The sequence below is a fragment of the Barbus barbus genome (assembly GCF_936440315.1).
Source record: "Barbus barbus genome assembly, chromosome: 19".
Classification (NCBI taxonomy): domain Eukaryota; kingdom Metazoa; phylum Chordata; class Actinopteri; order Cypriniformes; family Cyprinidae; genus Barbus; species Barbus barbus.
The window spans coordinates 18,492,889-18,506,659 of NC_136747.1; the positions used below are offsets into that span (position 1 = coordinate 18,492,889).

At 37.4% G+C, this 13,771-nt stretch overlaps 1 protein-coding gene across 2 annotated transcripts in view; it reads right to left on the bottom strand.

The window, feature by feature from the left end:
• Window positions 1–4,132: 4,132 nt before the first annotated feature.
• The window catches only part of LOC306885739 (angiopoietin-1-like), a 55,722-nt gene continuing 46,083 nt past the window's right edge, over window positions 4,133–13,771 (bottom strand). The window contains exons 8-9 of one of the 2 annotated variants that reach the window (XM_079442479.1): window positions 11,541–11,671; window positions 4,133–6,540 (exon numbers count right to left, since the gene is read on the bottom strand). In XM_079442479.1, coding sequence (XP_079298605.1) covers window positions 6,377–6,540; window positions 11,541–11,671 — 295 coding nt within the window. In that variant the 3' untranslated portion in view covers window positions 4,133–6,376. Of the gene's footprint in view, window positions 6,541–9,299; window positions 9,722–11,256; window positions 11,672–13,771 lie in introns of those variants that run through there. The other variant, XR_013785571.1, reaches the window with a different exon arrangement.

A 13,771-nucleotide genomic window follows, 5' to 3' on the forward strand; every position in this document is an offset into this window, starting at 1 on the left:
TACTGGCCTTCAGTCACAAAAAAGATGCATACATTTTTTTTGCAATATAACAGTATATGTAAAAGCTTTAATGTTAGGTGGGATTAATTGCGATTTGCAATTAATTATTAAAAAAAATTGACATTATCGACAGCACAAATATATATACATGCTTGTTCTTTTTTCCATTTAATTAATTTATTGGAATATATATTTTCAGGAATCTGTTAATCTTTATGAGTTTGCCCCTGAGTCGGCATCCCTATGGAGAAGTGTTAAGCAAACTCCGCAAGTCATGACCTCATGCTACAGAATTGTGTGTCAGACACTAAATCTCCTGAGGTAGTGTTAGTATACATCCATTATAAATTTTCCTGAGAAGCACAACACCATTTTACGGTATTAAAAATTAAGGATAAAATCTAGGAGTTCAGTTGGATATCTGAGAGGGAGGACAGGGCCATACCGTATAAACATGCTTCCTCTCCTCTACAGTGAGGTATAATTAAGAGGTCTTGCCTTTTTCGTGTGTGTTACATGATTGATTGTCTCTCATCTTTGCTGTAATAGTTATGCTTTTTGACATAATGGATAGGAAACTATTCTTACACAAACACTCATCCTTGACTGTCTGTGCAGATTACCTCTGACGCACAAGAGGATATAAAACATGTATGCGACTGCAGAGAGATGTTTTCTAGATGTTCTAAAAGATGTGATAATGGACACGAGCCTTTCTGTGAAAATAATAGTAGCACATCATCATGAAGAATGAGACCATATTGTCTGAGAACTTGTGCATAAGAAAAACCTAATGTATTTCTTATTTGAGCATTTAGATAACCCAAGACACCATCTCTCATATGTAATACAACAGATTTTCTTGACAACTCCCTTGAAATTTTGAATGCAGTACTTATATGTTTAGATAACATACTGCACTATTACTTTATGGTCACATAAGTGCATAGCCTAATAGGATGATATATTTGCATCTGTTGCCATGTAATGCCTGTAAGACCTTTTTCAAATCTTGATTTTTCAAAAAAAAAAATTCAGTTTGAAGCTGCCCCCTTGTGGTCAGATCTGCTTCCATTGTGTTGTAGCTTCATTTTTTCGGTCCTGATTTATATTCCATTTTTGTTGTGAATCAATGGTTGCTTCATAAGGTTCACTGTGTTGGGTCTGCCAGTTCCTTCTGGGCTGCTTGTTGGGGATCTAGCACCCAGTTATGCCCCTGCGGTCTTTCCTTGACGTGACTAGCATACAAAACCTTTGTATAGTAAAGTCACTGAAAGCAAACAACAGTCCTACTTTTATCAAGGGCATGATTCTCTAAGGGTGCTGTGTTGCTGTGCTCCAAAAACATTAGAATTGCTGTTGGTGAAATAAAGGTTAATGCCACTGAGCAAACAAACAAACAGAGCTTTTCTCAGAGCACATTCACAGTCAATCACTTCAGTGTGGCTGGGGGAAGGACCCTCTTGGGTCTGATTCAGTTGTGGCAAACAGAATGAGAGGGAGTCTGATGAACAGGCCTTTGATGGCCTTGTGGCTCGCGGCTCCATCATAACTCTTCTGAACACCTCCCTCCTCCCATTACTCTACTGCATTACCTCAGCCCATTCCCTCTCTCCCTTCAGCCTCGAAACCAAATTTCACTCTTACTCTCTTCATCCATCCATCACCATGAACACCTTCTGGACTTCCAAAAGGGGGAGAAAAGTCCCAAACCACTAACTGTGTTTACACTTTTATTTCCCTTTCAGACCTAAAATCAATGCAGCCTGACAATGCCAAGCAGGGAAATCTCCAGGGCAACCGAGCTGTCGATAGACTGAGTATCTGTTTCTCTAAAACCGAGGATGTGCCAGTAACCACTATTGCATTTTAAAAATACCCTGAGATCAACAAGTTGATCCATATTTAAAATGAACTATTTACTTATTGGTGTCGCGGTGAGGTTGTGCGTTTCTCAGGCACTTGAAGCACTAGAATTGACCCCCAAAATGAAAATTCTATCATTATTTACTCACTCTCTTGTCGTTCCAAAACCTGTATTGTTTTCTTTCTTCCATGGAACAAAAAAGGAGAAATTTTGCACAACATCATTCCAACTCACTATGTTAAGATCGGTCATGGTTAACGTCACCCTGGCACGATTTTTGAGATGTTTGAATGTGCACAAATGTGAAAGGAAGGGCAAAACAGACTCAATGGGAAAACATGCTTCTCTTCTTACATTTTGCAAAACTCTAAAAATGTACCTATACACAAATCACTGCAGTTTCGAACTCTACAACACTAATGGCAATAAAAGACCAAAGACCTTTATTACTTTTCACACAGATAGGGGCAGATGATCAATTAATAAAGATTCAGATGCATGGTTCCTTGCTCAATACTACTATGCCATGACCTAAAAATAACTTTCTGGTGTTGTAAACTTGCTTGGTAGCTCACCTGGTACAGCATGGCAGTAGCAATGCTGAGTCCAGTAAAAGACGTTGTAATAACAATTCTCAAACACTTGTAGAAGGAAACTATCATGGCATAGTAACACTATCAATCAGATTCAGTGTAGGTGGTACAATAAGTTGTTTTCAAATGTGATGAAGTATTAACCTTTTAGTGCCACTCACCAGACATTTCACTTCTGAATTACCAGATTATGTATGACAACCAGTAAAAAAAAAAACTGCAAGATTCACATTAATTAGTTTAATAAATCTGAACACGCTTTTAGCACCACTTGCTGAAAGTGGTCATAACCAAATTCTTGTCACAGGCATAGGTTTTCATAACAAGCCTGGGTTGAATTTCTTACATTTCAGTCGGTTTTTTACACAACATATGGTGCAAAAGTCATACAGGCTAAATTTGTGGTGATTTTTTTACTTCAATTGACTGAAGTGATGACACTTTATAAACTATATTTACTGTACATCTGTGAAACAGTAAGGCCAGCACAACAGTTTTTCTGCATGAATCCTAATTTGAACAAACAATGAATGGAACATGCTGAAACCTTAGTTGTAGTTGTTTAAATCTTATAAATTTAATAAGTTGAAAGAAAAAACATTTAAAATAGCCCCAAACGGTGCAATCCACAGCTTCAGCATGTTTTAAACTCGCCCTGGGAATAAGTTCAAGTGGTCCTGAGCCAAAGAAATTCCAGAAGATTCATTTTTCTGTTCGCTTCCCTCAATCTAACTTGCGGGAAAAGATTGCTGAACTGAGGCCCATTATTCATTAAAAGGTTATATCTGGTTTATTTCTGGAACTTTGACTATGCAGAAACATACTTTTAGAATAATACATATTTTTCTTTTATTCAGGTGTCCAAATTTCCAATCTCTTCCCTTTTTCTCTACAGGTACCATCTCTTTTCTTGTCTGATCTGGCATCAGGCCCATAGCTCGTCAGTAGACCAATCCCACTTCTCCTCTGGGGTTCCTGTCCCCCTATTCAGCTTGTGCAAACAGGAAATGATCTGTCTTCAGAAACACCAGTGCACTGCAGAGGCGTCTGAGTCAGCCTTCACCTAGTGTTCCTGGTCACATGAGACTTTAAACTCTGGACGATATCAATGTGTCATCAATACTATATATCAGCAATGCAAAGCAACCAGAACTCACCTCTTCTGTTAGATTATATGTTGGCTTGAATCCATCACACATCTTGAATGCTTCTTGATTCTCCTTTTTGTGGCTCCACACGGCCCGGTTGGTCCTCCATTGTGTCTGTGCCCATCTGATGGCGGCTGCATTCTGGAGGGTGTAGTGGGTCAGCTCAGGTGTTGAAGGACAGGCGGCAGTTTACAAGCGCCCGTCGTTTACTTAACCCTTCGATTAGGGTGTAGGAATGTCAGCTATGGGGGGATTTAGCGGTCCCGACAGCATCGTTTGACACCTCAGCAATCTGTCACGGCAGAGTGGCGAAGAACTAACAGTCTGCTCGCTCTGGACACAAAGGTGGCTCGCTTGCTCAGGGCCCATTCTGTCCAAAAATTGAGCTGCTTTATATCTTTTTCTTCTGCCATGTGTAAATATTATGTCTATGGAGCGACGTGACTCAAATAGAAAATGTTGAATAGCTCTGTGAAAGAAAAAGAAAGACTGGATTCCGGAGGCAGTAATAAATGACTCAAAATTGCTCATTCAGCTAAGCTTGGGGCATCGCATTTATCTTTTTATTTGAACTGACATCATGAAAATTGTTACAAAGGATGAGGCATTTAAATAACATGGCAAATGAAATTTGAATCAGGCAAACAAGGTCAATACCATTAATGTTACTTTAGCTACATCTTCTTTAATTCTGAACATATTGATGGTTGTGAGCTAATAAAAAAATGTAAAGCATTGCTTTCCTCAGGAAAGCAATTTTAAACACACTAAATTACAGTATTTGGAGTGTGATATGAAACATGCTATTCTGCAGCTTTCCAGACAGTTTATGGATTTACAATAAAAGTACCACTTTCCAGTAAAATGCTCCATGCTGTTGTTACTTGATGGAAGACAGTAGTAGTAGTTGTCTTGCATACAGCGACAATCTACTAGAGGAGTATTATCAGGCTTTTTTTGATGAAAGATAGGAATTCTGATGCTATTCAAATGGATTTTGTGAGCATGCCAGTAAGTGAGCTAAACATAGCCTCTTTACAATCCTGCCAACTCAAGAAGTCTTACAAAAAGAACATTTACAAAATAATGCCCCCCCCCCAAAACACTTGTACCAACAGAATTTATGTACATTTGTAAAGTCCAGCAACACTTAACAATAAGGTCTCATTAGTTAACATTGGCTAATGCATTAACTTCACAACAAGCATAACATTTGTTACAGCATTTGTTAATCTTTGTTAATGTTGATTAAAAATACAACCCTTCATTGTTCATGCTGGCTCAAGTCCATTAATTAATATGATACAAGATACAAATACAACTTTGGATTTAAATAATGTATTAGCAATGTTGAAATTAACATTAACAAAGACAAAAAATGCTTCAGAATAATTTTTCTTTGTTAGTTTACTTAAACCGATGTACTGAACTAATGTTAACAAATGGAACCTTATTGTATATTGTTACCAAAAGTCTTTATGGCTCGCTCACACAATGGATGGAATGGAAAAGATGCGGTTTTAACTTCACAATAAGCACACAATGCTATAAAAGCAGCAAAACCTAGCGTAACAAAGACGTCCTTTTAGTAAATGTTTATATGTGAAAACAGTTAAAAGTGGCTTATCAAAACATGAAAATGCAGTCTGTCTGAACCAGTCCTATGATTGCTACAAATAAACTTCATGTAAAAATTAAACTCAGATGCTTATCTGACTCCATATATCAAAGTATTTCCTTTCAATAATACAGTCATTCAGAATTATTAAACAATTTTGCAAACCTATATTCTTAGGTTTAAGGATAAATTTACAGTAAGTTCATCCAAGCTTGTCGGTAAGAGTAACACTGCTTTAAACAAGAGCTGCAACATACAACTGCAAAACAATCCTAATATGACAAATCCTCATAAGACAATATGGTTTGAATCAATTAAAACATTATATGTATTATACTGCGCCAGTACTTTTACTTTTTATGGTATTATCTTTAATAGCTGTGATCTTTGGCATGCATTTCAAAATTTTATGCCAAGTTATGATGTGTTTAAAAGGTCACCAAAGTTCAAAGCCAATAATAATATGCAGTTTGCACAATCAATACAATCAGGCTGGAGGATGGGTGTGCTATTCTTTGCCGAAAATGTCCCTTGTAAATCACTATTAATGTTGCATGCTATGATTTTTTCACTTTGACAGGAATAATGTACACAATAATAATAATAATAATAATAATATATTGGGATAAAAAAGCATAAAAATGTGAAGTAAATTATCACAATCTAAATATAATTGTGCAACATGTTTGTATTAAACATTAATAGGTCCTTTTTAGGATATTGAAGGACATTCAAGCTGCTTTAAATTCACTTGGAGACTCGAAAGCCAGATGAGCACGGGGAAATTGCTAGGCGACGCAACCCAGTCCACTACCATCAAAGGTGATGTGCCTGCCTCAGCAGTCCACAGGTCCTGAGTGACAAGTGAATGGCACTTGAATTCATACCTCTGATATTTAAAAATAAAAGCCCAGCCAAGTCAGCTCCTGCCCTAAATTCCCAAAGAGCATGCCATCTCCCATTTAGTCCCACAAAGGTGATAGGACAGCCTTCTATTCACAGGATTCCTGTTTCCTGGAGAGCTGTTATCTCAAAAGAATGCTGCATTATCCACATGGCAAACACCTAACCACTTATACAGTGTTACTTGATAATGTCATGGGCCAAAAAGTAACACTTTACCAAAATGTTTTGTGCTATTTGAGGAGAACTACGAGAAGTCGGCCGGTCGGATCATCATGACAGTGGATCGGAGAGAGTAGCTGGGGCCTTTGAAATAGTGCCACTTGATTCCATTGAATTTTCCGACATGTTGTCCTTGTCTGTAGTACACCCCGTTCAGGTTGGATGGGCCACAGGCATCGTACCACCATCCTAAAACAAAAACATTTACAATTGAGAACAACTGGTAATACAGTCATGCATATTCAGGATCACATTATCTTGAAAGAAAGCTAACAAATGCAAATGCAATACCACACAACATAAATCATTTATACATTGTAACAGAGCCATTTCAATTACTGTATTTTTCTTAAAAAAATACACATCACAAAAAGTCACTTCTGGCCAGGCTAACAGCTTTTCGTAAAGTAGGTTTCTGAAACTAGATGCCTAAAACATTGCTTGTACATCTGTGACACTATTTTGTTTTTTTAATTTTAGATGATGAACTATTTTTATTGCTGACAGTCTAGTTGTGTATTTGTCAGGCTATGCAGGCAGCTTTGAAGCTGGATCCAACAGTATGCAGGTGCAATGTGGTCACTGTGGTATACGTGAGGAGTGAGTGGAACGGTAACCTTTAAGGTATTTAGGGAAAGTGGATATATATATATATATACACTTAAAGGTAACAAAGTAAAGAGGATGTGCCAATCATATGTTTAACATTACTGTTTATAACAACTGTTTTGAGTTTGAGAAGCCTCTTCTGTGGATTTCGAAGTGTTATTTGTGTCTTGACAGATTTACTCTTAATAAATAGCATGTGCCGTATACTGAGGGATAACCTGATATGATGGGCTTGAACTTAAAAAAAGTAGTCTCCCAAAATGTCTCTAAGTCATGTCATCATTTATTCATCTTCATGTCTTTTAAAAGCTGTATGATTTTCAGAGGAACACAAAATTAGTTATTTATAGTAAAACTTCAATGCTGATTTTTCCTGATACAATGAAGGTGAATGTGACCAATGCTAAAAACGCAAGATTTTCAGTTCAAAAACTTAAATTTCAGTCTCCTCCCTCACACAAAGCTATGTTTCATAGGACTCAAAAAATAGCCATAAAAACTAATATTATAATGTTATTTGGTCTTTTGCTTTTTTTAAAAATCTTGACAGACCTTGGTCCCCATTCACTTTCATTATAGGCAAGAAAGAAGCAAGAACCTTCTTCTTCTCATGAAACTTGTATGGGTTTGAAACACATGAGAACAAATACAGTACATTTAAAACTGGAATACTGTTTTGCTTGCAAATCATTACTAATTGTTATCATCTAGCTTAAAGATCCTCAGATGTTCTCCAAAATCACTGTGGTGTTATTTTAGTATAATTATAATAATATAATAATATAAGTTTTAGTAATTTTATGTGCTTTGTCATTTTTATTAGTGAGTTTTATTTAATAATTTTTGTATTTCAGCTTGAAATTTTAGTTGAAGTTTTTTGTCTTCTTGTTGTTTTCATCTTTTCATCTTCATCGTTTTTAAGTATTTAAGTGGCCAAAAAAATAAAAAAATATATATATATCTTAGTATAGTTCAAGTCAAGTCATTCCGCTACATGTGGGGACATACAGTGGAACGAAATGTCGTGCCTCGCAGGACCACGTGCCGTTAGTAGTTAACTAGTTGTAGTTAATAATAATAACACTGAGTCACTGTACAAATTTTCAGTGCATTAAATAAAATTAATCTGGCCTGCTCATTCAATTAGACACATATAAACAAAATGTGCCCACAGAGTGCCCGTTTTGGCACGTCTTATTCCCATGAAGAACTTGATGTTCACTTCACAAGCTCAAATGCCAGAGAGATCTGTGACATTTTAACAGCAGTCCATAAGCCAAATATGCTTCCCTTTGTCACGGCTCTCACTGATACAGTAAACTGATTGGATGCTAATTCCACTTGTTACTATGCTTTCGCATCTCAGACCGTTAGCTGGCTGAGGTCCTCGGTTGTCTCTAGGGTATGTGTTTTATAAGCTTGTTAACCACACTGCATAACAAGAAATGAGGCAACAGAATGATAAAAGTTTGATTTTATGATATAAACCAGAGCTGGAACCAATATGTCTTTCATTAAAGCACTTACGCTACAGAATTTAAAGGGTTCTACTTCGAGACTGACAATTTCAAACATTTCCGCAGTTTTTTCATTAAAAATCTTTCAGTGCGACACTACTCTGTTTTATTAATTGCATTGCCCAAATCCCTTTGCACATACAGCAGATTTATGCATGTCATCCTACTGTAAGGTTCATATTTATTCTCATCCTGATATTAAATATCTCAGAGATGAATCATTGTCATGGTCTCATTTAGCATTTGGCCACCAAGGACGGAGAAGGTGACAGCAGATTCGGGTGGACAGGATTTCTCTCGATGTCTGCTTTATTAAATGATGCAGTGATTTGAGACCTGAGAGCTTCCTGTATGAAAAACAAAAGTTGTCTGTGGTTTGCATCCACTAGGAGAGACTGTGGGAGTCCTATGCAGACCTACAGATACTTGGTGTTCGGCCCATTTTGGTAGACTCCTCACAGGATGTGAAAGTCTACAAAGACCTCATTACTACTTGCTCAAAGCTTTATGCAGTTCTTTTGCCAAAAAGAAAGCATGAGGTGGTCCTATACGCAGCAGTTAACTGTGTACATAGACACAGACAGTGTTTAGACTGGAACCTGTCTGCACACTTCACAAAGCCTTAATTCACAATGGGACAAGAGTGTATGTAGAGCGTGACATTATAGTAGCTCTAAGTAGTTTATTTGATTTTTTTAAATCATTCATGCCGTTGGGTTCTATTCTTAAGTTTTGCTGATGTGAATACACTTTACAGACATACTATGTCTATAGTGAAAGACATTTAGCGAAAAAAATAGCAAAAAATTACTTTTTTTTTTTGTGAATCAAAAACATACAGTGAGACAAGTGCAACTCACTTTCCAAACAAATGACTCTCATGAACCATTTCTTATTAATGAATCAAAAGAATACAGCATGGCAAGCACATTTTGATTACTAATGATTACTAATGATGAATGATTAATTTGCAGATATTACTGATTCAATCTCAACTCACTTTCTGAACTGCAAGTTATTAGTTTTCAAAGTATCATTACTTTTCATACATAAAACACACACACACACACACACACACAATATATACAGGTCCTTTTCAAAAAATTAGCATATTGTGATAAAGTTCATTATTTTCTGTAATGTACTGATAAACATTAGACTTTCATATATTTTAGATTCATTACAACACAACTGAAGTAGTTCAAGCCTTTTATTGTTTTAATATTGATGATTTTGGCATACAGCTCATGAAAACCCAAAATTCATCTAAAAAAATTAGCATATCATGAAAAGGTTCTCTAAATGAGCTATTAACCTAATCATCTGAATCAACTAATTAACTCTAAACACCTGCAAAAGATTCCTGAGGCTTTTAAAAACTCCCAGCATGGTTCATTACTCAAAACTGCAATCATGGGTAAGACTGCCGACCTGACTGCTGTCCAGAAGGCCATCATTGACACCCTCAAGCAAGAGGGTAAGACACAGAAAGAAATTTCTGAACGAATAGGCTGTTCCCAGAGTGCTGTATCAAGGCACCTCAGTGGGAAGTCTGTGGGAAGGAAAAAGTGTGGCAGAAAACGCAGCACAACGAGAAGAGGTGACCGGACCCTGAGGAAGATTGTGGAGAAGGACCGATTCCAGACCTTGGGGGACCTGCGGAAGCAGTGGACTGAGTCTGGAGTAGAAACATCCAGAGCCACCGTGTACAGGCGTGTGCAGGAAATGGGCTACAGGTGCCGCATTCCCCAGGTCAAGCCACTTTTGAACCAGAAACAGCGGCAGAAGCACCTGACCTGGGCTACAGAGAAGCAGCACTGGACTGTTGCTCAGTGGTCCAAAGTACTTTTTTCGGATGAAAGCAAATTTTGCATGTCATTCGGAAATCAAGGTGCCAGAGTCTGGAGGAAGACTGGGGAGAGGGAAATGCCAAAATGCCTGAAGTCCAGTGTCAAGTACCCACAGTCAGTGATGGTCTGGGGTGCCATGTCAGCTGCTGGTGTTGGTCCACTGTGTTTTATCAAGGGCAGGTCAATGCAGCTAGCTATCAGGAGATTTTGGAGCACTTCATGCTTCCATCTGCTGAAAAGCTTTATGGAGATGATTTCATTTTTCAGCACGACCTGGCACCTGCTCACAGTGCCAAAACCACTGGTAAATGGTTTACTGACCATGGTATTACTGTGCTCAATTGGCCTGCCAACTCTCCTTACCTGAACCCCATAGAGAATCTGTGGGATATTGTGAAGAGAAAGTTGAGAGACGCAAGACCCAACACTCTGGATGAGCTTAAGGCCGCTATCGAAGCATCCTGGGCCTCCATAACACCTCAGCAGTGCCACAGGCTGATTGCCTCCATGCCACGCTGCATTGAAGCAGTCATTTCTGCAAAAGGATTCCCGACCAAGTATTGAGTGCATAACTGAACATAATTATTTGAAGGTTGACTTTTTTGTATTAAAAACACTTTTCTTTTATTGGTCGGATGAAATATGCTAATTTTTTGAGATAGGAATTTTGGGTTTTCATGAGCTGTATGCCAAAATCATCAATAAAAGGCTTGAACTACTTCAGTTGTGTGTAATGAATCTAAAATAAATGAAAGTCTAATGTTTATCAGTACATTACAGAAAATAATGAACTTTATCACAATATGCTAATTATTTTGAAAAGGACCTGTGTATATATATATAAGTCTGTAAAAATAAATCTAAAATCCTAATCTAAAATCTGTTCAAGGTCAGAAACCTAGGTCTAGGTCATCTCATCATTTGGCAACAGACAGGTAAGTACAGTAAATGCAACAAGATTTGCATTTCGTATTTACAAAAAAGAATCTTTAACAGAAATGTTAAAATCATTCATATTTTATATGTTCCGAGTATTCGCTGCACTAGATGCATATCATTAAAAAAAGTATGTTCTACTTCTCCAGTTGTAATGTATTTAAATCATCTTGAGGATCAAGGCTAGTGTATCCCAGGAACAAGAACAAGCTTGTACGGCTGGAATAGATTAATATATTCAGCAGGAGTGAGCTAAAACAGAGGATTTCTGCCTTACCCCCGCTGAGCATCAGCGCACACTTGCACGTGCAGTTGTCATTGTCCATGTCTTTAGTGCTGAAGTCAGCGCCGTGGATCGCCAGACTGCTCTGTCTGCCCGCAGTCCCGCTGTGGCTCTTCAGGAACAACCTGAGACAGAGGGAGGACAGGGAAGAAGAGAGGGAATAAGAGAACAGAGAAAGACTTTGTAAACAAGGAGGCCTTAGACAAGAAAAATTACTGCCAGAAACATCCATGAGTGATTTATGCACATTACCTTCACACTCATGACCCATTCTTTACTGTTAGCATCAGTTTTTAAACATATTGGCCGGGAAACCCCATACCATTTAATCCAGACACCAAAGCACACGTAGAAACCACACAGAGTGTGTAATTCAACTCCAGCCATCTACACTTGAGGATTTCAACCGCAAATTCAAAACCCTTACTTAATGCAGGCTTGGATTCAAATGCTTAATTTTATGCAGCACTGACGCCCAGAGTTTGGTGGTTGAAGGGCCTTTGATTTTCCCATCTTGCTTCATTGTGTCACCAATAGTTCTGCTCAAGGTCTTAACCTGAGGGTTATTACCCCTCTGACTGCTTTTTTTTATCCAAAGTGTCATACTCAAAGCCAAAATACTATACTGCATGGGCATGCCAGCAATGAAAGGAACACCAAATGAAACATGTTCGGCCCCTCACAATCATTTCCTGAAAGTCATCGCCACAAATAAGATCAGACAGTAGAGAGTGAGCTTTATAAATCTCTTCTAAGATGAATCTTGGAAAGCAACTTGGAAAATATATTTTTGGTTACACTTTTAGGGATGTCCAAAGAGGCCAGTGATGCAACAACAGGTTTTAGAGGCCAAGTGTGTGATTGTCGTTCTTATTGTTAAGTGGGATTTTTTCTTTATTTCATTTTTTGTTCCTCACACATCATCCATCTCATAGACTCTCTTTATAAAAAGCGGTCTAATCAATTTAAAGCCACCAACTTCAAATATCGACTGCAAACTTTCTTCAGTGACATCATGTTCATTAAGATGAAGTGCATTGTTGCGTTCTCTAAACAAAGATAAATGAACTGGTTGTTTGTGGTTTCCGGATATGCTTGATGCCAAACCGATGTTTTAACAGCCATTGCAATACTGATCGTACTCGTTCAGAATGATAGCATGCTTCATTTACTATACGCAGTTTCTGTCATTCTGAATAAGATGTCAAACTTGTCAAGCTTCAGTTTTTATGAGGAAATAAACTTCCAGGACGCCCTCAGAACTTGAACGGCAGACACAAACTTGTTGCTGCATAATTTGACTTGCAAACTGCACATTACAAGTTCACTACTTCTTAGCCAGAAACCACATTTAATACATTTTTTATTAATTTAAATAGATTTTTACTTTTTAAAACTGTTTTTATTAAAATTAATAACATGTTATTCCTATTGCAATTTATTCCTGAAATGGCAAAGCTGAATTTTCAGCAACCAAGAAACATTTGTTATTATTATTAAAGTTATTAATGAAAACAGTTGTCAAACCTAATATTTTTGTATAAAGTGTGACATTTCAGGATTATTTGATTAATAGAAAATTCAAAATACTTACTTAGAAATATTTGGGTAACATAAATGTCCTTACTGTCACATTTGATCAATTTAATGCATCTTTGTTGAATAAAAGTATTAATTTCTTTAAAAAAAAACAAAAAAAAAACTTACTGACCCCAAACATTTGAACAGTCTATTGATAGATATGAATCAAACAGTGCTTTACAAAACTGTTCCAGTTGAATAACCCTGGTTCAAAGCACTCAGATCAAGTCCCTCTCACACAAAAACCAGGTGAATAAATACACATCTGCTCATCTCCAGTCACTGTAGGCAACACACTTAAGTCTTGTGCGTTCAGTTACTGTTGTCCCACAAATGTCATGTCATGCTATGGCCTTTGTTTCAATTTTGAGCTCAAACATCTGCATGGCCAACACAGGATATTGTTCCTTATCCTCATTCTCACCATCCTCAATGAATTATTGCTGAATCAGTCCAAGCCTTACTAGGAAAAGCTGTGATGAAAACTGAGAATGGAATGAGATTCATTTTGGTGTTTCACAACAGCACCCCGAGGGAAGTGTTCTGGTGTCCGGTCATTTTATTTTCCTAATCTGAAATGATGGCAGTTTGGTAATGTTCCTCACCGGATATGTGATGCTTATTCTGAGTAAAAGAGGATGTAT